The 25,444-nt window shown below is 40.7% G+C and overlaps 1 protein-coding gene across 10 annotated transcripts in view; it reads left to right on the top strand.

Annotated features, from left to right (window-relative positions):
• The first annotated feature begins 589 nt into the window (after positions 1-589).
• HYCC1 (hyccin PI4KA lipid kinase complex subunit 1) overlaps positions 590-25,444 on the top strand; it is a 46,322-nt gene continuing 21,467 nt past the window's right edge. For 4 of the 10 annotated variants that reach the window (XM_065665853.1, XM_065665846.1, XM_065665855.1 and 1 more), the window contains exons 1-3: positions 1,139-1,218; positions 20,973-21,052; positions 21,918-22,019. In XM_065665853.1, coding sequence (XP_065521925.1) covers positions 21,002-21,052; positions 21,918-22,019 — 153 coding nt within the window. In that variant the 5' untranslated portion in view covers positions 1,139-1,218; positions 20,973-21,001. Of the gene's footprint in view, positions 610-1,138; positions 1,262-1,351; positions 1,425-1,777; positions 1,797-1,845; positions 2,386-20,972; positions 21,053-21,917; positions 22,020-25,444 lie in introns of those variants that run through there. The other 6 variants (XM_065665849.1, XM_065665848.1, XM_065665847.1 and 3 more) reach the window with 6 other exon arrangements.

Here is a 25,444-nt window from a genome sequence, read left to right as displayed (position 1 = left end):
GTGGAGCTAATTCGGGCTCTGTCATTACATGGTATTTGACACTGACCAAATCACAACCCGCTTGCCTCAGTTTCAGCACACAGCAATTATATTGCTGATTAACTTAATCTTTATTAATCCTGAAGATTTCCATAAGCGTGTGTTTCTGAGGATTAAAGCTTCATCCTCAAAGCACGCTTGCAAAGAAACTCTGCTCCTAACAAAAAATGTAGACTGAGCTTCGGTTAAAACAAAAAGGAGCTGGTTATGCGGGGTTCAGTTTTATTTCAAGATCATTCTTCAGAGCAATCCAAGGATGAAGTCAGTAGAGAGTAAAACAAAATAAGAAAAGTACTTGTAATTGAAAAGGGCCTTAGAGTGCTGTGGAATGAAACTTGCTCACAATTGACGCACTCTGGGAAGGCTGATAAGAATCCAGAACCTAACTAACGCTGAAGATGCGGCCGATAAACCCGAAGAGGCATCCAATGATGAGGCATTCCCATTTCCCTGGCGGAGCTGTCAGCCGGCAGCTCCGTGAGGGCTGGGACGTTGAAGGCTGTACTTGGCTCAGCAGCCCGTTACTCAGCCTGTCACCAGCTCCGGTTTCGTTTCCAGCGGCGGCAGGAGGTGGGTGTCCATGTGCTTTCTGACAGCGGCAACACGCGCGCCCCGTGCCGGCTCCCCCCCAGCCCTCCCCCGGCGCGGCCCCTGCGCGTTTCGCTCGGTGTGACAGCTCCGGCAGCGTGCGCTTCCCTCCGCCACGGATGGAGCGTCTCCCCTCGGGACACGGCCCTCCCCAGCGCCCCGGGTCAGCCTCGGCTTCCTCGGCCGCGGGGCTGGGTTCTGCCCGGCGCCGGAGGCACGTTGCCGATTCCGCCCCGGCGGGGAAACAATGACTTGTCTCACCCCACGGAGCTGCCACCGCCTCTCGCGTTTCCGGGCCTGCGGCGGCGGGACGCGACGATCCCCCGCTGCCTCCCGGGACGCCTTCACAGACCAGCGACCCCCCCCCCCGGCCCCGGCCCCGCCGCCGCCGCCCGCCCTCGGAGCGGGGCAGCACCACCCATTGGGGGAGAGGAGGGAGAGGGCGCCCGCACGGTCCGCTCTGCCACTCTATTGGCTGGCGTGACCGCGCTTTGCTCTCTGATTGGCTGCGGCCACAGCCAGGCAGCAGCGGGGTCGGGCGGTGCCAGCCCGCCACCGCCCGCGCTCGCCGCTGTCGCTCCCGGCGGGCGAGTAAGTCGGCGAGCGGCGGCGGCGGGCGGGACGGGTGAGCTGGGTGAGCCGGGTTAGCGGCCGCTCCCGCGGGGCCAACTTTTCTCTCTGGGAGCTGGCGCAGCCCCTCAGCGCCGGCGGGACGGTTGGGCAGCTCGCGGCCGGCTGCGGAGAGCCCCTCGGGCTGTGGTACCGCGCGCCGCCCCGGGGCAGCCGTCCGTGCGCGGGTACCCGCGGAGGCTCGCCCGCTGCGAAGGGCGCGGGCATGGACGGGGTGGCGGAGTTGCCGCGTCGGGCCCGGGTGAAGGGCCGGTGCTCGATGCGCGGCGGGGGGGCTGTGGAGGGGCAGGGCCGGCGCCCTCAGGGGGTCGACGGCCGGCGGTCGCTCCTCTCGGCTTGCTGAGGGAAGCTGGTCTCTGTCCGCGGGGCGGGGCCGCGCCCCGGGCACCGGCTGCGGCTTTCCCCTTCCCTCGGTCCCCCCCGGGCGCCGCTGGCGTTTCGGCTGCCTCTGGGTCCTCCCGCGCCCGGGTCCCGGGCGGCGATGGGGGAGGGCGGAGGAGGGGAGCGGCGGCCTCGGCGGGGCGGCTCGGGCCAGCGGGGTCAGTTGTGTCGGCCGGAGGAGGCAGTGGGGGGGGTGCGAGCAGCCGGCTGCGGGCCACACAAAGGGGCTGCTCCCTTTGGTCTCCCCGAGCAGCGTGGTGCCTGGAGCTGACTTCTCGCGCCCCGCGCTGGGTGCGTGTGCCTGCTCGCTCGTGGGAAGATGTGGGACATGGTTCAGTTCAGCGGCGTGCCGTGGAATAGATCCGTTCCAGCCCATCTTTTCCGCGTGCTTTTTGTTTTTCCTGCCGCGTTGATTTCGGTGTCCGCGGGCAGGGACGCGAGAGGTGGCTGCAACAGTTGTAATTGCTGAGAGTTTGTGGTTGAGGTTCCTCAGTGGGAAGCGCCGCAGACTGTTCAGGCTTCGATATTTGACTTCCCGCACGTTACACTGAAGTAACTTTCCATCTGCTTTGTGTTTTAAAGGTAATGGTAAAAACAGAGATAGTGGTGGTGGACATGTCTTGTTCCCTGCAATCCCCAAAGACCTTCACTTTTGTTTTCCATCCAGCTGGATTCTGACTGTATCCCGAGAAAGCTCCCGAGTCTTAAGTTCTCAAAGGAAAGATCTGTGTACCCGAGGATTTTCAAGTCTTGTTAGCATTGTTCTTTCGTAATCCTTAGTATAGGCTGCTAGTGTGTGAAGGCGACTGTAGAAGAACAAAAGATGAAAGTTTCTATGAAGTGATTGCTGTTAGCTGCAAATTCTGATTGGGTGATGAGGGTTTTTTTTTTTAAAGGCAACTTGAACAAATGACACGGCAAAGGGGCAAAAATGCAGTTTTGTACAGCAAAGCGTAGAGTGACATTGGTGGTTATTTTCATTGCCTCTAAAAAGCTTCTCGGCAGTTTCTCTGTCCAATAATGCAGTTCGATGCTATGGAGTCTATTCAGAAGCTTGTGCTTTTCACAGAATGCCTTTGTCTATGACAATGCCTTGCTCCTGTTGTCTTCTCCTTCTTCCAAGAAGTTCTCTTATGTTGTGAAAAGTAACCAGAGTTGTAAAGCTTGGTCAGTTTCACTTAAAATCTGTTCCACTTTCATCAGTGAAATGCTTTTGGTACCAGTAATGTCTTTGAAGCTGAGTTCTAGATCCATCTGGCACTGTTCTTGAACATATTTTTTCCTCCCAAGAAGACAATATGAAAATACTACTTTTGAAATACAAAACTCGGCTGCATCTTTCTGTGATAATCTCTTTGTGCGACAAGGTACTTTAAGCCGGCCTTTTATCAGAGGAGTGACAATTTTCAGGAAGTTCAATATGTCTTCTGATGATTTATTAACCGTAGCAATTCATTTCCTTTCAGCATTGAGCTCTCTTTAAGGTATGAGTTAAATTTATTCAGAATGCTTTTTACCAGGAAAAGGGCTTTCATGGGCAGAATCGTGCTGAACTCCTGCCATGGTCTTGTGAATGGGAGGGCTTTCTTTCACTTGAGAGAGTCCATGGTAGTCATGTTCACAGGCATAGCTGGGTAGTTAAGTCACTTGGATTCTAATTTTGCAAGGACTTGTATTGCAAACAAGCGTGTGCTTGAGATACTGCAAGGCTAGGCACTACAAATGGTATGTGTCATCTGTATTTCACCTAGCACAATAGAGCTGGCATTAAGCTGGGAGAAGAGCCCATTTACTGATGCATATGTTATGACTGTATCAAACCTAATAGTAAGTCATTGAATTACAGTCTAATTCTTAGTGCATTTTAGTGTAAAACCCCAGCATCTTGAACCTTCTTTGTATGTTTGTGTCAGGAAATTAATTTTCATTAGTTCCTGCCTTAAAGTAGGAACTCTTAACCCATCACTGACTTTAATACATGAAATATGAAATTTGTCATGTTCATTCTAGAGACTTGCTGGTTATCAAATGCTGGCTAATGCCTGGCTGTCTTAATTAGAAAGTAAATACATGTTTTATGGTCTGATGTGACACTGTTTTGTTTCAGGTTGTGTGGAAGATGCCTAGCTTGAGAAATCTGCATGATTTATGAGCAAAAATTCACAGTTCCCAGACTTTCCTTTGGGACTAAGTGCCTGTGGAGTACTCTTTACATTTGAGGCTTTCAAATGAAACTTTCATGAGGCTTAAATGTGTATGTTATAAGAATATTAAAATACAGTAGCACTTGGGCTCTTAACAAAGATCACCTGGGCACTCTGCAAATGTACAAAGCTTATATCAGGAACAGTTTAGACATAAATCTGTTGGGTGGATAACCCTCTTGGATTTAATTATCAAGCCTTCGCTTGATGTATGGCATGTAGTGGTAGGATAAGGAGGGGGCTGCCCCATCCCTGGCAGTGTTCAAGGCCAGGTTGGACAGAGCCTTGGGCAGCATGGTCTAGTGTGGGACACCCCTGCCCATGACAGGGGGGTTGGAACTGGATGATCTTTAAGGTCCCTTCCAACCCAAATCATTTTGTGGTAAATATGTTCTCTGCATAGCCTGACATGCTTTCTTGCAAATGCAAGGCTGAGTACTTATACTTTAGTCTGCCATAGGATTTGTGGGGGTAGTTTTGCTAGCATAAATGGAGATTACAGATATGAACCACTACATTTGTGTGTTATTTAAAGTGTTACCAGTGACCAGTCTTCCAGGAGCAATATGGATGAAGTTCTAGCAGGAGATCCTGTCATCCTGTATAGGTTCTATGATGATATGACCATCACTGTGTGCATGCTCTGTCTTCTTCGAATTTGGAAGAACTCAAATCTGAAACTATTGCACTTTAGAAAAACTAAAGGCTGCAGGTTTGTGTTTATTTACCAAGGTGTAATACCCTGATGAATGGAAGATGCTGTGTACTCTCTAAGACTTCTTCTGCGTTGTTATGAAAGTTCAATGTGCTTAAAACCTGCATCTTATATGCAGCATTTGTCAGTGTGTTGGTTTGTAGTTGGTTGGATGTACTTGAAAGTATTTATTGCTTTACTGGAATCTGATAGTTTTCCTGCTTAACAAAATTACAGCTTTTGATCTGTTAATGCTCTTGTTTAATTGTGCAAGTATAAAATCTTCCCACCTTCATTAGAATTGTAGGCATGATATCTTTTAAATCTGTATTTTCTTTCTTCTCCAGAAAAAATGGTCCTTTTTTGTCAGTTTGCTGTCCTCAGTTGCCAGAATTGACATGGTGGTGTATTAAATGCACATTTGGGGATGGAGAATGTGCTGGCATTAAAACATATTTTTTTTTTATTAGCCTCAGTTAATTAGGAACTTAAATTGGATTAACTAATTTGAAATGCTTCTTGAGATAATCTTGGAAGGCAAAAACAAAGTGGTGTCAGGATAAGGACTGAAATCTGTGTCAGACTGCTGATGTTGAAGACAAGGATTACTAAAAGGATGAAAGTGTTTTGAATGTGGAGCAACTGCATATTGTTGCAAGGCTGTGTTTAAAGCTTCTAGGCTGCTCAAGCTCTGCAAGCCATTAATATCATAGTATCATAGAACAGAGTTGGAAAGGACCTTAAGATAATCTAGTTCCAACCCCCCTGTTATGAGTAGGGATGCCCCACACTAGACCATGTTGTCCAAGGCTCTGTCCAACCTGATGTTGAACACTGCCAGGGATGGAGCATTTACCACTTCTTTGGGCAACTTGTTCCAGTGTCTCATTAGAATCTTCCCTATACATCCGTTATAAGTGTATGCACATGCTTCTAAGATGAAGTACTTCTGCATACTCTCAAGATTGTCTTTATGAATAACTGACATTTAAATTATTTGAAGTTATTTGAAAAGACTGGCAAAATTTGAAAGCTTTTCCATGAGTCTGCACGTGATGTGCTTCTACATTTGTTGTTATTGTAAATCATAAAATTTCTATCAGGATTTATGCTGGAACTTTGTTTGCTTGAAACTTCAAACACTCCTGGATTAGATAAAAAAACTCCCACAAAACCAAAACCCACCAAACAAAAAACAACTCCACCAAAACAACATCTGAAAGATCCAACAACTCCGGTTTTAATTTAGCACATCTAAAATAATGGAGGATATGAGGTGTACTTCTGGTGAACCTGTTGTGAAGCCTTTGTCCTAATTAGGACCACATTGAAGAGCAGCAGAATAAAAATAGTATGTCAGCTTAGACAGGAGGGCGACTGTTATTTACAGCGATTTCTTTAGACGCATCCCCACATGAACTTACGTGCTTTAGTAACAGCTGGAAAAGTGGTGAATGAAAGCAACCTAACTTACAGCCCAAGCATATTGAAATCATCTGAATGCGACACTTTCTTGTCACTACAGTGGCAGAAACGGGAGGATGTTGGTGTATTTGTGTGATAAATTGAGGGCTCTGTTTATAAAGCGTCAGTGTAGCTTCTAAATGGTATACAAATTTAATACAAGCGGGTTCAATAAAGAGTTGTTACTGAGAGTATTATTTATTAGAACTGGAATCAATAAAGCATGTAGAATTTGAACAGATACTTAATCATTATCACTTTTCTGTGTTGAGAATGCCATGAAAAGCGACAGTGTGCGTGGAAACATTTTTTAGTTTATTTTAGAAGACCAGCATGGCTGAAGAATGGCAACAAGTTCTTTGGCCAAAACATGTACATTGGTCATCTTCTCTCTCCAGCCTCCGATGATCTGAAATGCTGTGTAGCAATGAAAGTATAACAAAGACACTAGGTAAAAGCAATGCTAGCTGAGTAGTAAAACATGACTATTGCTGATGCAGAAGTTGTATTCTACCCTGACTGGATTAAAAGCTCTCATTCTAAACTTAGTGACAGAAACTGTATATCTTGGGCACTTTGGTAGCTATTAAAGACACCTCTGTTAAGAGATAAGATAACCTTTACATTTTGTTGCCTCTTTTTTGGGAAGCTAACCTTTAATTAGAAATGGCATAGTACCTTCTGAAGCCTCACTGGATACTAATTAACTCACTGCAATGTTAAAGCCATGCTGTCTCCTACAGTTTCCTGCTGTTTGCACAGGATAAATATTTATGCTTCAGCAAAGTATTAACTTCAACCCGATGAATAGTGCATACAGCTATTAGTTAATGCTAAACAGCATTAGTCAGTACTATTACTATACTTTATTGCAATATTACTTATTATTTCTTTTTAGAAAGGGGGGAAGAAGCCTGTTATACTTTAAATATGCAATAGAGAATTAAATCTAATACTCAATAATTAAACTGCCTATCAGTCTGAGTATTGTATAGAAGCTACTGCTGGATAATACAGGGTCTTCGTGAGTGTTTGGTTAATGGACAAGGTTGTACTATGTCATTGTGATTTGTTTTCAAGTACTTGAATCCTGTTCACATATGTAAAGACAATTGTTTCATATTTTGCATTATTTTTAATACTACAGTATTTGCTATATTAAAACAAATGACTGGAATATGTGTAAAAGCATCAAATTGACCTAATCTTAAAAAAGTTTAAAAAAGTTTTAAACCAGACACCATCTCTGAAAGTTAGGATACTGTGAATATTTTCAAGAGTCTATCATGTAAGGCATGTTGCGTATACTGTAGAAATATCCCTGTCTGAGGAAGCATGCTATAGGATCTGCGGGTACAAAATGTAGCACTTTTTTTTTCCCCCAGTAGTGCTCCTCAGTGTTTGCTGGCTGCAGGAAGTTGCGTTACTCTGCCAGAGTTGAAGTAGGTTGCAAAATCAGGCTGCAACGTCATATGTTCTGAGTTAGGCTGATGAAGGGGAATTGTTTTGTATTAGAGAATTCCTTAGCTCTTGATACTTCCTGCTAAAGCAAGAATTTTATCTTCCTTACAGTAACTTCACACTGGATTTTTGCCAGTGAAATTCTGAGTATTCTACAGTTTGTCATTTAGTAGCACATCTGGCTGAACCAATTACTGTCTCTTAAGTTAATATAATTCCTTTTGTTATTGACTTTCTTTAGGTTGTGCCAAAATACCTGCCTGTTTCACGTCATGTGCTGTGGACATGCTACTGCTTTTACTCAGTTACAGCTTTTAGGCTCAATAAGCATAGTCTTTCCATTCACATCTCTCATGCCTTTAATTATATTGACTCCATTATGTCAGGTCTAGAAAGACTAATAGGTTCCTGCATGTTTTTTTTCCTGCTTTGAGCTAAACTCCCAGTGCAGCAGCCAGAGGAGCAGGTGAAAGCCTTTTGATGATAATTCTGCACACCCACTTCCACGTGCATTCTGTAGCTTTGCCAGCATTGGTGTAGCATTTACCAATTCCTGTCTGTCTTGAGAGAATGTGATTTACATTTAATTGTAAAGCTGAGGGGAAAAAAATTCAAGTTCCTTTCCCCATTCACTGTTTTCTTAGCAGCATTTTGTGTCAGTATTGTAAATAACAGGCATTCTTACCACAGTAGTGTTGTGATGAGATGCTGCAGACAATAAGGCTTGTCATGTTACTTACTGAAATTCAACAAAGGGAACATCTGTTTTGTAGAGTATTTAATGATACTGCTTGAAGTATCAGAATTCTGTTGTTTCAGCTAGAATTGGTTGAAATTTTGTTGAATTTTCAGTCAGGTGTGGAAGTATAGCAGAGCTACTCTTCCTGCCGTTTCTGCCTTGTGTTAGAGATGTAGACTTGCTATCTCTTCTGTTTGTAATTTTTTGCTGCCTTGGTAATTTTTGTTTGATAGACGTATTTGCAATAGTATTCTTTTTTGTCTTATGCTTCAGACACACTTAAATTTTAGCATATGCGTTTTCACTGGTTACTAAGAATTATTACTAGAATGTAATGTTTATTTGTGCAGTGATATTTTATCCCAAGCTGTTGTTACTGGCAAGGTGCGGCTGTAAAGGGGAAACTGATAAGGATTTTCCACCTGAAACTCAACATAATGAGATTTCTCTACACTATCCAGTTATTTTGTATCTGGAATGCATAGTGTTAATTCCTTAAGGGAGTAATGAAAATCTTTGATTCCTTCCCATTTTAGGGGTATTCACAAGTGTCTTATATGTTTTGTCCTATTCTGGCAAAGAACTAGCTGAACGCTCACCTATGTTGAATAGTTCACCTGTTGGAGTGAGTCCAGAGGAGGCCACAAAGATGATCAGGGAGCTGGAGCACCTCTCCAGTGAAGACAGGCTGAGAGAGCTGGGCTTGTTCAGCCTCGAGAAGAGAAAGCTCTGGAGAGATCTTAGATCAACTTCCAGTGCCTAAAGCTGGTGACAAGAGATCTGGAGAGGAGCTTTTTACAGGGGCATGTAGGAATAGGACAAGGGGGAATGGCTTTAAACTGACAGAGTGTAGGTTTAGATTAGACATTAGGAAGAAGCTCTTTACTGTGAGGGTGCTGAGGCCCTGGCACAGGGTGCCCAGAGAAGCTGTGGCTGCCCCATCCCTCGCAGTGTTCAAGGCCAGGTTGGACAGGGCTTGGAGCAACCTGGTGTAATGGAAGGTGTCCCTGCCCATGGCAGGGGGTTGAAACTGGGTGAGCTTTAATATCCTTTCCAATACAAACCATTCTCTGATTCTGTGTTCACCAAGCAGTCTGGTGGAACAGTGACAGGACTGACTTCCTTGATCGTATACAATTGGTTTTGTTTTTTTGGGTTTTTTTGGTTTTGTGTATGTGTTAAAATACAAGTCCTGTATAAATTAAGTAGCAGCAGTAGGATGCATACTTCAAGGGAAGAAGGAACAGCTAAAAGGTCTCTGCTTGTACAGTAAACAGAGGAACTGACAAAAGCGTGAATAGGAAGTTAACTGATGAAACAGGAACTAAATAACGCCACATTTACGATTCCAGAAGTTCCTTAAATGTGTCTACTGATTTTTAAATGATAGGTGTATGATCTTTTTGTGTTGCACAGTTAACCTCCACCCTCCAAATGTGCTGTTTGTAAAATGTCCATTCACTGGGATTATATTTGCTTTTTCCTCTCATGTGGCACAGCTTGCTTTGCTTTTGGTTCATTGCAACGCCTCTTTCCTGTGGATAGGACAGTTTGTACGAGCATAACATGTTGCTTCCTAGGGTTGTTAAACTGTACTGATATCATTCAGCTCAGGTTCATTTGAGTCCACTGTGTCCCACATACATGTGTAGTCAATGACCAATTTCAAAATATTGTCATAATGGCATCTGCCATTCAAGCGACTTTTCAGTTGCTGCATGCAAGCGGACTATGCTAAATCTAGTTCCAAGCTCATACGCTTCAGATTATTATAGAAACAAATTTTGACTACTTTGGTGTTAGGCATGGAAATGTTTGTGCTCTAAATGTCTGTGCTCTAAACCAGGGGTCTGAATTTGTAACTTGAATATTAAAGTACCACTCTTTCATTCTAGAAATACTAGATACATAGGTCTTACAATTCACACAAATCAGGCCTGTTTTGAGCAGAAGACATCTTGAAATTTAGTGAGAATGGAAGTAAAAGAAACAGGAAAAGAAAATGAATGCATGCTCTGTTATTTATAATATTAAACTGTTCTCTGCTACCTAAGCAATATCAATATAAATTCATTAGACACTATCTATTGTTATGGCTTTGGAACAATGCCACATAAATGACACCATTTACTCTGCAAATCATTATATCAGTTGCTCAAATAAGAGTCCCTCCAGAACCTGTGTGACTTGAGTTTCGTTAGGTTTATATTTCTTTCTTGGAATAGCTAATGTTCTGAGTTTAGATGCTTTCATGCTTTCAACTCTTTACTTGAAGATCTTTTTCATCTAATATTAATTCAGTCTAAATTAAGATGCTGTACAAAGCGAGACAATTAACACTTATTTTTTCCTTGTCACTATTATGCTTTTGGGTTTTGAGGTGTTTTTTTTTTTTTAAATACAATATAGGACAAGACATACAGGGAAGTAGATTATCTGAGACTTCAAGTTGCACACACACTTAGTACTGCAGCACTGAAATGATATGTGGCAGTAGAGCATTTCATGAATATATCTTTTCTAAATGAAAGAGACTTATGGGTCCTGCTGTTACTTCTGAAAAATTTTAGTTAAAAGTAATGTTTTTCTGTTGCTTAAAGAGTGTGTAAAAACCACCGAGTTCTTGGCTGCTCTGAAAGTCCTTGTGAGTGTAAGAAGCTCATGCAGGAGGGCGTTTGTGGGCAGTGGGGGAGGAGAGGATGAGGAAGAGCGAGAAGACTGCCGAGGAGAGATAAAGCATTTTTTGCCCTGAAGCTATATAATACAGCATTATGTACACATATTGATGGATCAGTTTAATTCTGCAACTTAACAGGGAGCAATTTTCAACCACTCGAAGCAAAGGAAATCCTAAGTTCTTTTCAGTATTGATATACCCCTCTTCTGGAAAATGCACTTTCATATTTTTTATTTTTTGCTATCAAAATGAGACACTAAAACATGTAGTAATAGACCACCATAAACCTCTTCTTGCTATAAAATCTGTGGTGTATTCCCAATAGCAAGGTTCCTGCTTTTCTCTCATGATCTTTGGGGAAATAGTAGAATGGTATACTGGAGATGATATTTTGCAAAGGATAGCGTTAGGGTGGTGGGGAGTGTCATAGCACTCACTTAAAACAGATGCCCTGGAGTAAAAGTAGGATCAAACCTTTCCATTGCGGTCATATTTGATAATGTGTGATGTTATTACACTATACTGTAGATCTACCCTGGGTAAATGCACCATAATGGTTATTTTTGCTGTGTGCCAAGTTCTTTAAAGCCTGTTTCTGGGGCATCCAAATCACTGACCTGTGCCAGCATTTATGCCAAAAGTGCAATTTCATGCTTGTTTCACATGGAGTGTGTTGGACTTTCTAAGTTACAAGTGGAAGCTCTTTGAAAGGATAGTTTGTATTTGGTTTAAATGAAAGCTTATGAATGCTTGCAAAGTAGGAGTCCAGGTTGTAGAGAGACGTTTTAACTGGGCATGCACAATAAAATAATTTCCATGCTTTTAACATGCTATTGCAAGCTTCTGGAACTTAAACCAACTGATTTTTTGGCAAATAAAAATAAGTCCCTTCTGAAGCATCTGCAGCTTTTGCAACTTAATCCTCAGTTTGTGGAGTTCATCACATTTTGCAGAGGCAGAAGGAAGAGTCAGCTGAAATGAAGTCCCAGTAGCTGCTACAAAATTTCTTCCTCCTGGGGCTTGTGTAACAACATCTAACATCAGCTTCTGGCTTGCAGGTATGCATCTTTGCCTTTCACATTAAATGAGGTGCAGATACCTGGAATGGGATTGAAAACTGGCAGAATCACGTGAAATCTCATTCTTGGCTAGTGGAGTTGGGAATTTTTGGGTAATGTTGCTGCTTAAAAAGTAGAAACTGAAGAGTATGACCAATGGAAGGCAAAGAACCTGCTTAAACTTCTGTCCCTACTCTGTGAGCTGAGTCTTTTTGCTTCTGATATGTCACTGCAAAACTACTTGTCAGATGAATGCTTTCCCATTTGCTCTAGGTGCATCTACATGCTGTAATGGTAGAAGGTGTTGGAGTTGTGCCTTTAACAGTTGATGCTCAGAGATGAAGTACAGTGCCTGCTCAGTTCTCCACATGCTATTTAGGTCATGCTCAAGCTATTGTGCAGTATCTGCTTATGCATGCTTTACACTGAGAGTCTTTCCAACAGCTGAATTACCTGACACCTTTCTTTTTGGTATGTATCTGAAAGTTCTAACAAAGTCTCACTGAGATTACTTGCAATTTTAACTTGGAAAACTTATTTTAAAAATTACCTTGAGCAAACAGACTGCATGAACAGCTAGATTAGATGAGTAACTGCTTGTATAGGTATACTATAGTAGCACTGAAGTTTGAGAAGGTGGGGAACTAGATGTCACAGCATTGCTACCGAAATAATGCCATCTGCTATTGAAAAGACCACTGGTTACTTCAAGACTTGTATGCAGCACTGAATCAAGAGCTGTAGCATAGTTGTATTCTCTCTCTCTCTGCATAGTTTATTCTTTTTCACTACTTATCTTTGGTTTTGGGTTTCAGGGAAACTTCCTCCTTTCATAGGGATGTAACACATTTTGGGCTTAGGGAAACTAGGCATGTGAGAACAGTAAGTTTACTTTGCTTGGGGTTCTGTAGAGACTATTTCTTGTAAGTGGATAACTTCTGTAGCAATGCTTTCCCTCACAGAAGTGTTAAGAGCACTGTGTCATCAACTGTGGTATTGCCTGCTCATAGACGTTCTTGGCAGAAGTTACAGGAGTGCTGATACCCAGGAAATAGAGAAAATTTCTAAAGTTTTCTAGTTCATTCTTACCAGAGCATAAGGAAGATACATTTCTTTTAGTACTATGGAATTATGTGGCTAAAGCAAAAACTCGAAAACCTGTGTGGGTTAGGTCACTTTTGTAGTATTAGCGCATCATTCCATTTAACACATTTCTTTTTGTCATTTCAGTTATGTTTGGTTTAAGTTGTGGTTGTATTCTAGTGTTATTTTTAAATTCTTTTTCTTTATGATGTATACAGTTATTACTTTGATTTTTCTTTGTGTATATTAAACTGTTAATTATATTAATCTCAAGTATATTATATAAATATATAATTATATACTGAAGTATATTAATCCAGAATAACAATACACCGTAAGGCAAGTTTTTTCAACTAAATATATTCTGGTTTGTCTGGACTAGGCAATTTATATCTGTTCTTTAAAGATTTAATAAGATAGAAACAATAGTGTTCATATGGAGCAAAACAAAAGAGGAAACAATATTTCAGCTGCTGAGAAAATCTTTTGAGAGTAATGGCTCTTATTTTATTTTCCTATAATAAGTGTAACTATTGCTATATTACAGAGGATAGAAAAGCTGGCACTTGAGGACATATGGCAAATGGAATAGCTTGAGAGTAGGATTTTTGCAGGCTAGAGAATAGGATATAACCAGAGTAAGCTGGCTTATAGGTGGTCAGTTTTGTCTGGCTGTGGTTATCGGTACAGCAGTTGTACTTACGGTCTGCTTTAGTGCAGGAGACAGCAAGGAAGAAATAGTAAAGTAGGATTAAAAAAAAAAAGTCAAGTTCTGGAAGTGATTTCATCGTTATCTTCAGTTTGGGACTGTGCTGCTAGGGCTGCTTTTGTACTGCTTTAGCAATATAAATCTGGTTTACAATGGCTTGTATAAATTCAAGCAAATATTTCAACATATAATCTCATACCTCAGTGAGTTGTTTAGCTGTCATGAGTCATTTGGTTGTCTTGAAAGAGTTATCGACTTAGCGGTTGAAGGCAAATACAAGGTTAGTTGTGTACAGAGGTGATTTGTAATTGTTGATTGCTAATCTAAATTTGAGCAGATAGAATTGTTGGGAGTCAAAGATCAGGATTAAAATCTTTAAAAGCCATTGCTTATAGGGGTACTACCTTCTGTTCAAGAGTTTTTAGGAAGCTTTCGTCATGAATGTTTTGGGTCATGTTCCTTCACGACTATTTGCCAGCATTGTAAATGGAGTTATCACCTTAACTGTAGATGGACTTTTGTGGGGGGGGTATTTTTCCTGTTAACAGAATTGAAAGGTTGTAAAAGGCCGAGTTATAGTTGGATGTGTCAAGTGGTTGTGTGTAGGTTTCGGGACTGCAAAGTGCCAATATTCTGTGGTGCTGGATTGTTTGCCCAAGAAACAAATGCATTTTAGACAGTTATTTATGGTTTCTATACAGTCTAGTGAATGTATGCTTTCTTTCTTTAAAGTAACGATTTTTTTTCCTTATTTGCTGTTATTGAAACTGAATTGAGGTCTGTCATCTGTGGCTGAATATTATTAGACCTGTGACTTTAAAAATCTGTAATGTATATCGTTCAAGAGGACTTTTCCATTTGATGGGCAAATATCTATCGTTTTGTTGTATCCCAAGTGCAGAGTGTTCAAGAAGCATATGTGCAGATCAGGAAATCTTATTTAAATCTATATTGTGGAAATGTCCATTGACCCCTGACTCTTCAAGGCTGATGCTCCACATTATGATCTAAAGTGTAAGCTGCAGTTAAGGTGGTTGCTTCTAGCACTGATGGAGGGGAGGGGACGGTAGGAGGGGAGAGCAGCAAAACTGAAAAATGCCCTTGGCAATGTGAAATTCGAATTGACTGCAGTTTCAGTTCCTAAAGCTCAGTAACCTTTACAAATCACTGGGGACAAACATGCTCAAAACAGTTGTCTTTGTGTAGGTTCACTGCCCTATTGTGAAGAAGACTACTAATAACCATACTGAATCAGACCAGAATTTCTGAAACCTTGTTGTCTAACAGTGGCTGTTAATAGAGGCCTAAAGAGGAACTTACAGGGGAAGTTGGAAGAGTGTTTTGGGGGAGCAGCTTCTGACTTGACTTGAACTCTCTGAACAGGAAGAAATGCTTATATATTTAGTGGCTGTGGATGGATTCTTCCATGATTGTCTCCAAGATTCTTTTTATGCACATTTATGTAAAGTTCATGTACTTGTGACTCAATGCATACTTCTTTCACATTGTTTTTGGTAACTCCTTCTGTTTGCTTTGAGCCCGTCTCCTACAGTTTCACCCAATGCTTGTTAGTTCTCGTGTAAGAAGATGCTAACTAGCAATCTCTTGTCATAGCAATCATTTGTCATTTTAGGAATCAGCTTGAGCCTGTGTCAGTGATGCTTGGTGCACAATAAGTATCTTGTTGACATTCCTGATTTTACACTGACAAGAATTATCAGAGAATATTTGATACTGAGTCTTCAAGCACTGCTTGCATTGTGTATTAGAATAGAGTGTGTGACTGTTTCAGGCTGAGCACAATGGGTGTTTTGTTTCTTTGTGCAAGTTTGAAAAATGTCAAGAAGCCAGACCTGGCCTGATCACTAGAATTAGTTATGCATTGAAATCAGGAAAATACATTCTCTTCTTTGTCAATTTATTCAAGAATACACTTGCCCAAGTGCTCTTTCCTGTTCTGAGGCTTACCAAGGGTTGTGTCTTTGTCTCCGAAACGAGCTGGGAGAGAAAGGGGTTTGGCAGTGTGAAATTTAAGTATAGACTGTAGTTCTTAAGTGAACTTGACATATGGTGTAGAGCTGATTAAAAAGTTTTTAACAGTACTTGTACTGCTTGAAAGGGTGGGAAAAGTTGAGTCCTAATTGGCCCTTGTCTACTGCTGTGTACAAACTACCATCAAATACAAGCTCAACATGTTCCAGAGACTAGATCTCTTACGGGTCTGGTATATCTGAACGCTCACAAGTTTATTTTGTTGTTGTTCTGGGATGAGTTGACAAATTTGGCTGATGATTCATAAAAATCTTAACTTTGTCCCATGTTTCCCATAGACTAAAAAAAATATTTCTTAGCAAATAGTACAAACTTCCAAGCAGATACTTTCCAGATTAGGTAAGGATGCAGTATATGCTTTCCCTCCTTTTCTAGCAATTCCCAGAGGACAGGACTTGAGCAGTCTTTGGCTTCTGGTTTTATTTTTTCCAGCTCTGACTTCCACTAGCAAACACCCACTACTGTGCTTCCAGAAGGTCAGTTCTGCAGAATTTGAGCTCATTCTTCATCCAAGTCCAGCCTCCTTGTACTTAATCCAGATTTCATTTACATGCATGCATTCTGTGGATGAATTCCACAAAGGCTGGGTAGCTTTAAAGAATGGGAAAGCCACCGACTGTGAGAATTTCTTTTTAAAGAGCAGCCTGTGAATGTATTGTCTGTGACTTCCTTCAAGGCCATGGTTTGATATTATTGTATTAAAAAAAACACCAAACACGTCTTGAGTGACTGGTATGAAAAACTGAAGCTGTTTTAAGTAGGTGAATCCATTACTAAGTTTGCCAGAGAGTACATCTTAATTCCTCTTGGCTTGCCCTCCACTAGCTCAACGCATAGCAACTTTCTGTCTGTCCCCCTTCCCCTAAAAATAGTAGATTCAGTAAGTTCCTGTTGTGTCTGCTGTAATAGAAAAAATAATGGGGTTTGTAGAGATTTTGTAGAAGTCTCTTCTAAATAAGACTGATTTTGGTCAGATAAACTTGCCTAATATCTTGCTCTGTTTGTACTACTAGTCTTAAAGCAAGAATTGGTATCTCCTGTGTAAGGAGAGCTTTATTGTGATATTAGAATAGAGCACGATCAGTTTACAGCTCTTAGAGGCTACTTGGGAAAATATCCAGACAAGCCCTCACTTAAGCTATATCAGAATGGATTGCAGACTTCAAGTGGAATGTAAGTTAGACTTATTCTCCTCTTGTTGATATTAGAGCTCAAGTTCCATATGTCCGACAGTTCCAATGTTAGAGATTATTAAGGGCTCTCTGGCTTAAAGTATGCTTACCTTAAATAGATGTTCTACTAGGAAAGCTAGTTTAATTATTGTTTAGTATAAATCCTATTTGTTGGTGCTAATCCAAGTTGAGAGTCTTGTGGAAAATACTCCTAAGTACTTTTAACTCACAGGGAATAAACAAACAGATAAATTTGTCATGTGTTAGCTGGGCTGCAGTAGCTACACATGCTTTCATGAGGTGGAAAATGTGAAGTAATGTGATAAGACCTGCAATGAGAGTGTAACCTGAAGTTGCTTTACTTTGTCTGACACAAGAATACGTATGTTTCTAACAAAAATTCAAGAAAGATGGACAACCTGACTGTTACAGAGATCCATCAGAAGTAATGTTGTGATATCATTTGAATCTTTGAGACTCCTTCCTCTTTCCTGCAACTGTCTTCCATCAGAGCATCCAAATGATTCTGCCTCTTATTCTCTTGGAATGAGGCGCATGGGGACATGCTATGATTCAAAGGTGCTCATCAGCAGTATTGTTTGATTTGTGGGGACAAAAGCAGTTTGTTTTTAAAGAAATACTCAAACTCCACTCCTCTGAACTCCTTGCAGGGGCTTAAGAGGAAGACACCAAGGAAAAAATATTCAAAGAGTGTTTATGTGCCAATGTACTTTAAAACAAGACTTCTCTTGGAGAATCGCTGGGTAGTGTTTGCTGCATTGTTTGAATTTTCATTATAGTTTTGGTATTTATAGAGTACCTTCTCAATATAACTTCACAGCTTTTTTTAAAGTAGCATGTGTTTACTTTATCTACTTCTTGTTTTAATTCCATAGTGACTGGACATGTAGTGCTCACAGTGGTCTTTATCTTGCAGTTGAATCCACTGAAATGGAGCTGTAATTAAGGTGTGCTTTTTTTAATCCTTTTGGGCTTTTTTCCAAGAAAAGGTTAACAGATGCTATAAATTAGGCTCTATTTTGGCCCACTTTGTGTTTAAAAAATTTGGTTTTAGAGTTACTTTTGTAAACTTTATATGGGCTTCATTAAAAATTGTGTTGTTAACTGAGATTTGTTAATTCTTCCTTTAGAACAGTCTTAGGTTTGCTAACTCTGTCCGTACTTTGTTGGAATACAATTTAATATATTATTTAAGTAGCATGGAATGTGTCAATCCTCAGCAAAGCAGTAGGTTGTCTGCCAGTTTTAATAGATCCCACACACCTGATGTGTGGAATGGAGGGGATTTTTTCCTTCTGGGGATAGATCAGTCTGGCAGATAATAATCTTTGTCTTCAAGGGGAATAATTACAAAATTAGACTACTTATTTGTGACACTCAAATGTGTGTTACTGGATGCTTCTGTGCTCAGTGTTAAACAGAGTTTTCAGAAAGGTATATGAGTTTTTTTAATGCATGAAGGTAAAATAAGGACAGTTTTATCTTCTGTGCATCTCAACTGCCTTAACTCTCAATGGAATACCTCTGCTACCTAAAAAAAATCAAAGACCTGATCAGCAAAAACTTTGTTCTGTTTCTTTTAGTTCAGCTTTTTTATAGATTTCATCTCAAAAGTTCATGGTTTTGCAAAAACACCAAAACAAAAAAACCAAAACAACAAAAAACCCCAATTTGCCTTCAAACACTTAGTCATAAAAGCTTGAAATACTGTCCTTAGTCCAATCACAGAATCACAGAATCCCAAGGGTTGGAAGGGACCTCAAAAGATCATCTAGTCCAACCCCCCTGCAAGAGCAGGGTAACCTACAGTACATCACACAGGAACTTGTCCAGGCGGGCCTTGAATATCTCCAGTGTAGGAGACTCCACAACCCCCCTGGGCAACCTGTTCCAGTGCTCTGTCACTCTTACAGTAAAGAAGTTCTTCCTGATGTTAACGTGGAACTTCCTATGCTCCAGTTTACACCCATTGCCCCTTGTCCTATCACTGGATATCACTGAAAAAAGCCTAGCTCCATCATCCTGACACCTACCCTTTACATATTTGTAAACATTGATGAGGTCACCCCTCAGTCTCCTCTTCTCCAAGCTAAAGAGACCCAGCTCCCTCAGCCTCTCCTCATAAGGGAGATGTTCCACTCCCTTGATCATCTTTGTGGCTCTGCGCTGGACTCCTTCAAGCAATTCCCTGTCCTTCTTGAGCAGAGGGGCCCAGAACTGGATGCAATATTCCAGATGCGGCCTCACCAAGGCTGAGTAGAGGGGGAGGAGAACCTCTCTTGACTTACTAACCTCTCCCTTTCTAATGCACCCTAAGATGCCATTTGCCTTCTTGGCCACAAGAGCACATTGCTGGCTCATGGTCATCCTCCTATCCACCAGGACCCCCAGGTCCCTTTCCCCTTCGCTACTTTCCAGCATGGATAATGCCAGCCAAGGGTGCTGTTACTGTTCTTACTAGTCAAACAAATCCTGTGTTCTCTGGGAGCCTTTAATCTGAAAATACTGATCCATCTGCTTGATGGATCAGTAAGAATAGGTGAAAAAAACCTGACCATGTATCTCTTGGATAAATGTGGTGTCAGCAACAGACTTGGAGTATCCAGGACTGCTCTGGACACCTTTAAATCATGCGTTTCTTTGAGCAGTAAATCTTGCCACAGGGATTTGTGCTATTGATGGCTCTCAGTCAATGGTTGCTATTGTCAACCCTGCTGAAGCATGTGAGGTTGCAAAAGCCTTTGTCCACCTTCACAGGAATGAAGGTAGGGATAGTAGAATGTGTGATACTGTAGGACTTAATGAGGTTGTTGCTTCAATAATTGTAGTAGGACCATCATTTTTGTGTGTTACACACAGTTTTTTAAATAATATCTTTAAACTTCCCGAGATTCATGTGTTGGCTCATGGCTCCGGCCTGTTGGTGTCCCTGTGAACGGCAGCACCCTTATGGGCAGCCCTTTGAGCCTGGCAGTTGAGGCAGTCATCTGTGCTCAGAGGCCTGGGATTTCTGAGGGCTGCTCTTGGTGCTAACAACAGAAGCAAAGGTGGCAGTGTACCAGTTTCCATGTCTCCTGTCAGCAAGTCCTCTGCTCCGTTCCGTCATGGAGCCCTAGTCTTCCTGTTGCTTGTGATATTTTTGCGAAAGCCCGTGAACCATTCTGGGCATTCTTGATCCTCCTTCTTGCTCTGATCCTTCTTCTGCTTGGGGTCCTATGCTCTACCACATCATGGTCACTGCAGCTGTGGCTGCCGTGACCTTCACATCACTGCCCAGTTTCTCCATGTTTATAAGCATGATGTTCAGCAGAGAGTCTGCCCTTACTGACTCCTTAGTAACCTCTTTCAGAAAGTTATAATCAGTTAAAATCAGATTAAATTCGTCCCTCTGTGGTTTATAATTTCTTAGCCCTTCCTTATTCCCCTTTCATCCTCAGAAAGCATCTCGTGTGTTCGAGTCTTAGTCCTGATGATCTTGTTCTGAAAGGGTATTGGGCAGGGGCTCAGGCTACCTGCTGAGGCAACCGGCTCATTGTCTTGCAGTTGCCATGGTGGGGGAGGATTGAAAGGTTTTCCATCAGCCTTTATTTCAGTGACCTTTTCCAAGTTGGGAATAGCAGTTGACTAAGAAAAAGCTAAACAGTCATTTCTCTTCAGTGAGTCCATACAGTTTTCTCTTGAGTTCTGTAAGCTGAAAAATAAATTGAAATCGAGAGAGTAGTATTTTCTGTTTTCAAAATGCCATTTCTGCAAATCTTTGACTTATTGAGCTTCCCACACAATACATACTTGGAATTTATTAAACTGCTGTACGTGAAGTCTCCCATGCTTAATGCTTCCATAAGTGAGGTAGAATGAAAGTTCAAAGTAATGTCAGCATGTGAAATGTTAACAAGTAAACGCATGATAAGATTCTTTAAATATTCACAGGGACTTAATTTTCACAATCTACTTAATGCAGTGACTGTGTAGCTTTCACAAACTCTGCTTATTCTTTCAGGCTGAAGGTCCTGGAACGGATGTTGGAAGATGTTAGCTGTGGATACTGGGGCTGTGGAGGAGTGGTTATCAGAGTTCAAGGTAATATACTCTCAGATATTTAGCCGGTAGTGTTTGAATCTCTGCTGGAGTGGTATGGAAAAGTGCTTGATTGCTGTAGAAAATAAAAAAGAATAGTAACCATGTATTTTGGTGAGGTAATGTGATATATACAGATGATTGGTTTTTAACTTGCCCTCTTTGGGATTACATCCTTATACAGTAAAAAGGTATATCACAGATAAATGGTCTTGTTGATTTAAGTAGGGACTAGACCATGCTTCTGGTCTGCTTAGATAAACCGGGAATGTGTTTTCCTATTTATAGTGGAGTATTATCTCCTTTGAACAACTGCAGATAAGAAGCACTGTAAGAGCTATGAATAGTAAGTTAAAATGTACAGCTTTCAAAGGGTTGCTAAAAAGATTGTATTTTTACCCTCTTAAGTATGGACAGAAAATCTGTTTAGCGTTAGAGAAGAGCTGTTCACATCAACAGGAATTTGTGTTCTTTCAGAGGCTATATCCTGTCTATATATTTTTACTATATCCTATAATTTTCACTAGCTGTGTACAGAGAAAATTCCTTGAAGCATGGCTCTGCGAAGTGCTAAGTTTCAAGTATGGGACTGCACCTGGAAACTCTTGGGTTTTTTATGTTACCCACCCACTGTCATTACATTCTGTATGAAACTGTCTGCAGTGTGATAAAATGCAGTGTGTCTTCTGGCAATTTTGTTGTCCTGAAAGCATGGTGATTTCCATAATAACGATTTCTTGTGAAACAAGTTTTAGTTTACAGTAAACTGGTAAATAGTAATCTGTAATGGGAAATAGTTGTTGACATAGCTGTTATCTTTTTGTGGTAAAAATTGTTTTTTCTACTAGTTATAATATTTTTATTTCAGACACTGCCAGAAGCATCCATATCCAGCTATGCTATGAACTTGAAAGATAAGACTGCTTTGATTTCATCTCTTTACAAAGTAATTCAGGAGCCACAGAGCGAAGTGAGTATATCTGATCTCTCACACAACATGTCTGACATAATATCAGCAGGATAAAAGAAGACCTTGCATACTAGTTAATTGTGTTCTAACTATGCGAACTACAGAACTACATGAAGCATATCCATCAAAATGTTTGTTCTTAGCAGTGACATATTACCATGGAAATTATTCATAGGCTTTGTAACCCACTGATTATAGCTAAGCCTGTAGATCATAGTCATGGGCTTCAGAACTTGGCTATAGAATTGATAAATATGGTAAGGGATTGAAAAGATGTTTGAGACTGACAGAATTCTTTTGTAATTCAGTGTCAGTTGAATGTGAATCTGTAGCTATCAGATCTATTACGATCTAAGAGAACACAGATTTGCAATCCTTTTAAGCTGTTTCTTTGGTTGTAGGGCTGTTGTTGTTGTGTATATTTATATTTTATGTTTTTAAAACATTTATACAGTGGATATACCCTTGCTGAGAGGATGGCAAAAAAAACAAACCCAAAAATTGGAGAGAAGAGGACAGTTTATGTACCTGTGCCAGGAATGGTTCCACACCTACGAATGCACTTGGTCTAAAGTGTTCAAAACATACTGAGCTGGTTTGGGTTGTGGCTTGTTAACTGTATCATCTCACTTTCTACTGTTTAGCAAGCCTATTTTAAAATTGCACCAAGCCCTTAATTCATTTTCTGAAAAGACCCAGCATAAGGAACCTTTCCAAAGTTTGAGATTAGGCCGGTAGTGGTCAGAGGGTAAAATGCTTTCAGTATATACTTTTTAGAGAGAATGCTGGTAGATAAACTCCCAGATTGTCTAGCAAAGATGAAATGTGATTTTACTTTGCTGCTCAGAAAGGCATTCTGAGTCATTCCAGCTACTGAGTCAAGCCTGTCTGGTCTTTAGAATGTGTGTAACATGTAAATTAATCTGATGAGTCTCCTTGTTGGTAGCCAAATTAATCCTTTTGTATGTTCTTTGATTTTTTTACTACTTCTGACTACCACTTGGTTTCTCCAAGACCTTAGTAACGGGTTGGTCAAGGACACAAATTCTGCTTGAAAAGGTTGTTGGGATAATTCTGGGGGCAAGGTATCAAAGATTTCCCTGTTTGTGAGACTTTGTATTGAAATGAATAGCCAGTGCTGACCGAACGTTGTGCTGCCTTGGGAGAAATCCTAAAATTCTTTACTTGGGCTGTTCTCTGAGCATCTGTCACTTTGTGGAAAGGGCTACTTGGCGGTTTCTGTGTTGTGAAAATACTTACAAGCTAGCAATTAAAAAGATAAGTAATTTCTTTCAACTGATACTTGACATCTCTTAGCTGCACTGTGTAATGGTGACTTGCTTTACAGTGTAGGATGTGTGCCGTCATTTCTTACCTTGTGTGTGTAATGCAAAAGGGATGGATTAATGCACGAATACTAGAAATGCTGGTGAGATTAAAACCAGGCTAACAACCTGCTATGTACCTTTGGATAAATGTACTTCTAATATAACAGCTAATGGTATCTTAAAATTGTGATTAATCTCACTTGGGGGTGGATGTGTTCTTTACTTTTCAAATGCTTAAAAATCATATGTATTTGCATCTGCGACCGTATTTCCCTGCTGGTTCATGTTTGCTTTTCATAAGGGATTTTTTTTTGCCTTTCAAAAATAATTAAAAATCAGTTTGTGACAGAAATGAGCTACTTGTTTGCTATAGCAAAAAAATAAAATACCCAATTCATAGTAGCTTTGATTGTAAAGATTTTGTTAATTAATTTTGAGGTTCCTGGGCCATTGATAAGTGAAAAATGTAATGCGAGTATTGGGTAGATGTGAAGATTTAAAGGACTTTTGACTCAAGAATCCAACAGAAAAAAATTACAATTCTGAGGGGTTTTTTCTTCAGAAATTCAAGATTTTCTGGCTTCCTACCTAAAACACTGTTGCTGTTCTTTTAGATGTGTAGGCATTTGTGTTAGGAGATAAAGTGTTTGGAGTGTCTAACACATTTGTATGCAGCTTAAGTGAAGGAGGGACGAAATTGCTTGGACATTCTTCTGTTCCAGCATTAAAAATTGTTAAAATCTAGGTATCTTTTAGACTGTTTTAATGTAAAACCTTATCCGGAAACAGCAACAATCGTTAGCTCGTTTTGATATTAGCTTGCAGCATGTGGTGGCATTTTGAGGAAGAAAATCTGTTTTCTTACTGATTATGCATTTAAATGTGCTGATATAAAGCTGTCTCAACTGAGATAACAGTGTGGACATGGGTACCTGTCATAGTTATTGATGTGCCCTTTAAAGTTCAAGCACATCATTCTGAACTGATACTTCCTTAAAGGAAGCATGCAAATTGTGTGAAATATGCAAGCTGAAGGTGGAAAGCGTTTGTGCTGGTGAAGTTTTCTGGAAGGATCTTTGATACTCTGCTCTTAAAGCTGATGACTAGTTTAGCTTGGCATGATATTTTGCCTTTGCTGTAAATTTTTCCCAGATGATTTTTTCCAAAGGGGAGCTGTATCTGTCACAAGCTAAAGTTCCTCATTTTTTGAAGGGATCAAATTGACCCAAATTACTTTTAAAAGAACCAAAACCTGCTAAGATTCTTTGTGTTCAGAAGTAACTTTGGGAGGTAAGAAATGTTGTCTCAGCTTTGTATTGAGCAGGAAACACTTAGAAAAGCAAGCAGACTTTTTTCCAGCTTGCTCTTCTGGTGGTGGTGTCCCCTTTGCTGCAATGAAGGGGGAAATGTAGAAGAATGGGCTTCTTAGCTTTTTGAAAGTTGTTCAATGGAGCAATCCATTGAACAACTGAAGTTGTGACCTAGGCATAATACAATGAAAAACGTGATCTGCGCATTACTAGCACTAAAGTACATGCATATATTGCAGTTTTTAAGGATTTTCAGAAAGGTGTTGAGTTATACTTTGTTTTCTGAACTGACATGCAGTGGCAATTCTAATGATTATGGTATCTTTTCTCAGTGCAATCTCTAAAACTAAAATGCATGTCTGGTTTGGATTCCATTCTTTTCAGGTTAAAACTTTTGGGGATTTTGTGCAGGAATACATTTCAGTGAAGATGCGTTACTAGCCTGAACACTCCTGATTTTGAACTTTTTTACAGTCTATTTACAGTCTATTTCTGTGAGTCATGCTGCTGAACTGTTAAGATCTTAAGTCTTGGAGTTCAGAAGCAAGGTAAAATAACTAGTCCTTTAGGTATGTTGCATTTGAATCTTGTCTTTCAGAGATTAGCAATTGGAGAATATCGTATTTTAGATAATTTAGTTTTTTTAAAGTGCGTTAACTGGAGCTGATAAAATTAATTCTAAACACCTGGAATCTCAGAGTTCATTTTTGTGAAGTTTGCTAATGTAAATGCATCAGCTGCCTAGATCGTTTTTCAGGGAGTAGTTTCTTACATGATAGAGTCCTCC

This window comes from Lathamus discolor, chromosome 2 (assembly GCF_037157495.1).
Source record: "Lathamus discolor isolate bLatDis1 chromosome 2, bLatDis1.hap1, whole genome shotgun sequence".
In the NCBI taxonomy this organism is placed as follows: Eukaryota; Metazoa; Chordata; class Aves; order Psittaciformes; family Psittacidae; genus Lathamus; species Lathamus discolor.
This window is presented reverse-complemented; position numbering and strand designations above follow the sequence as displayed.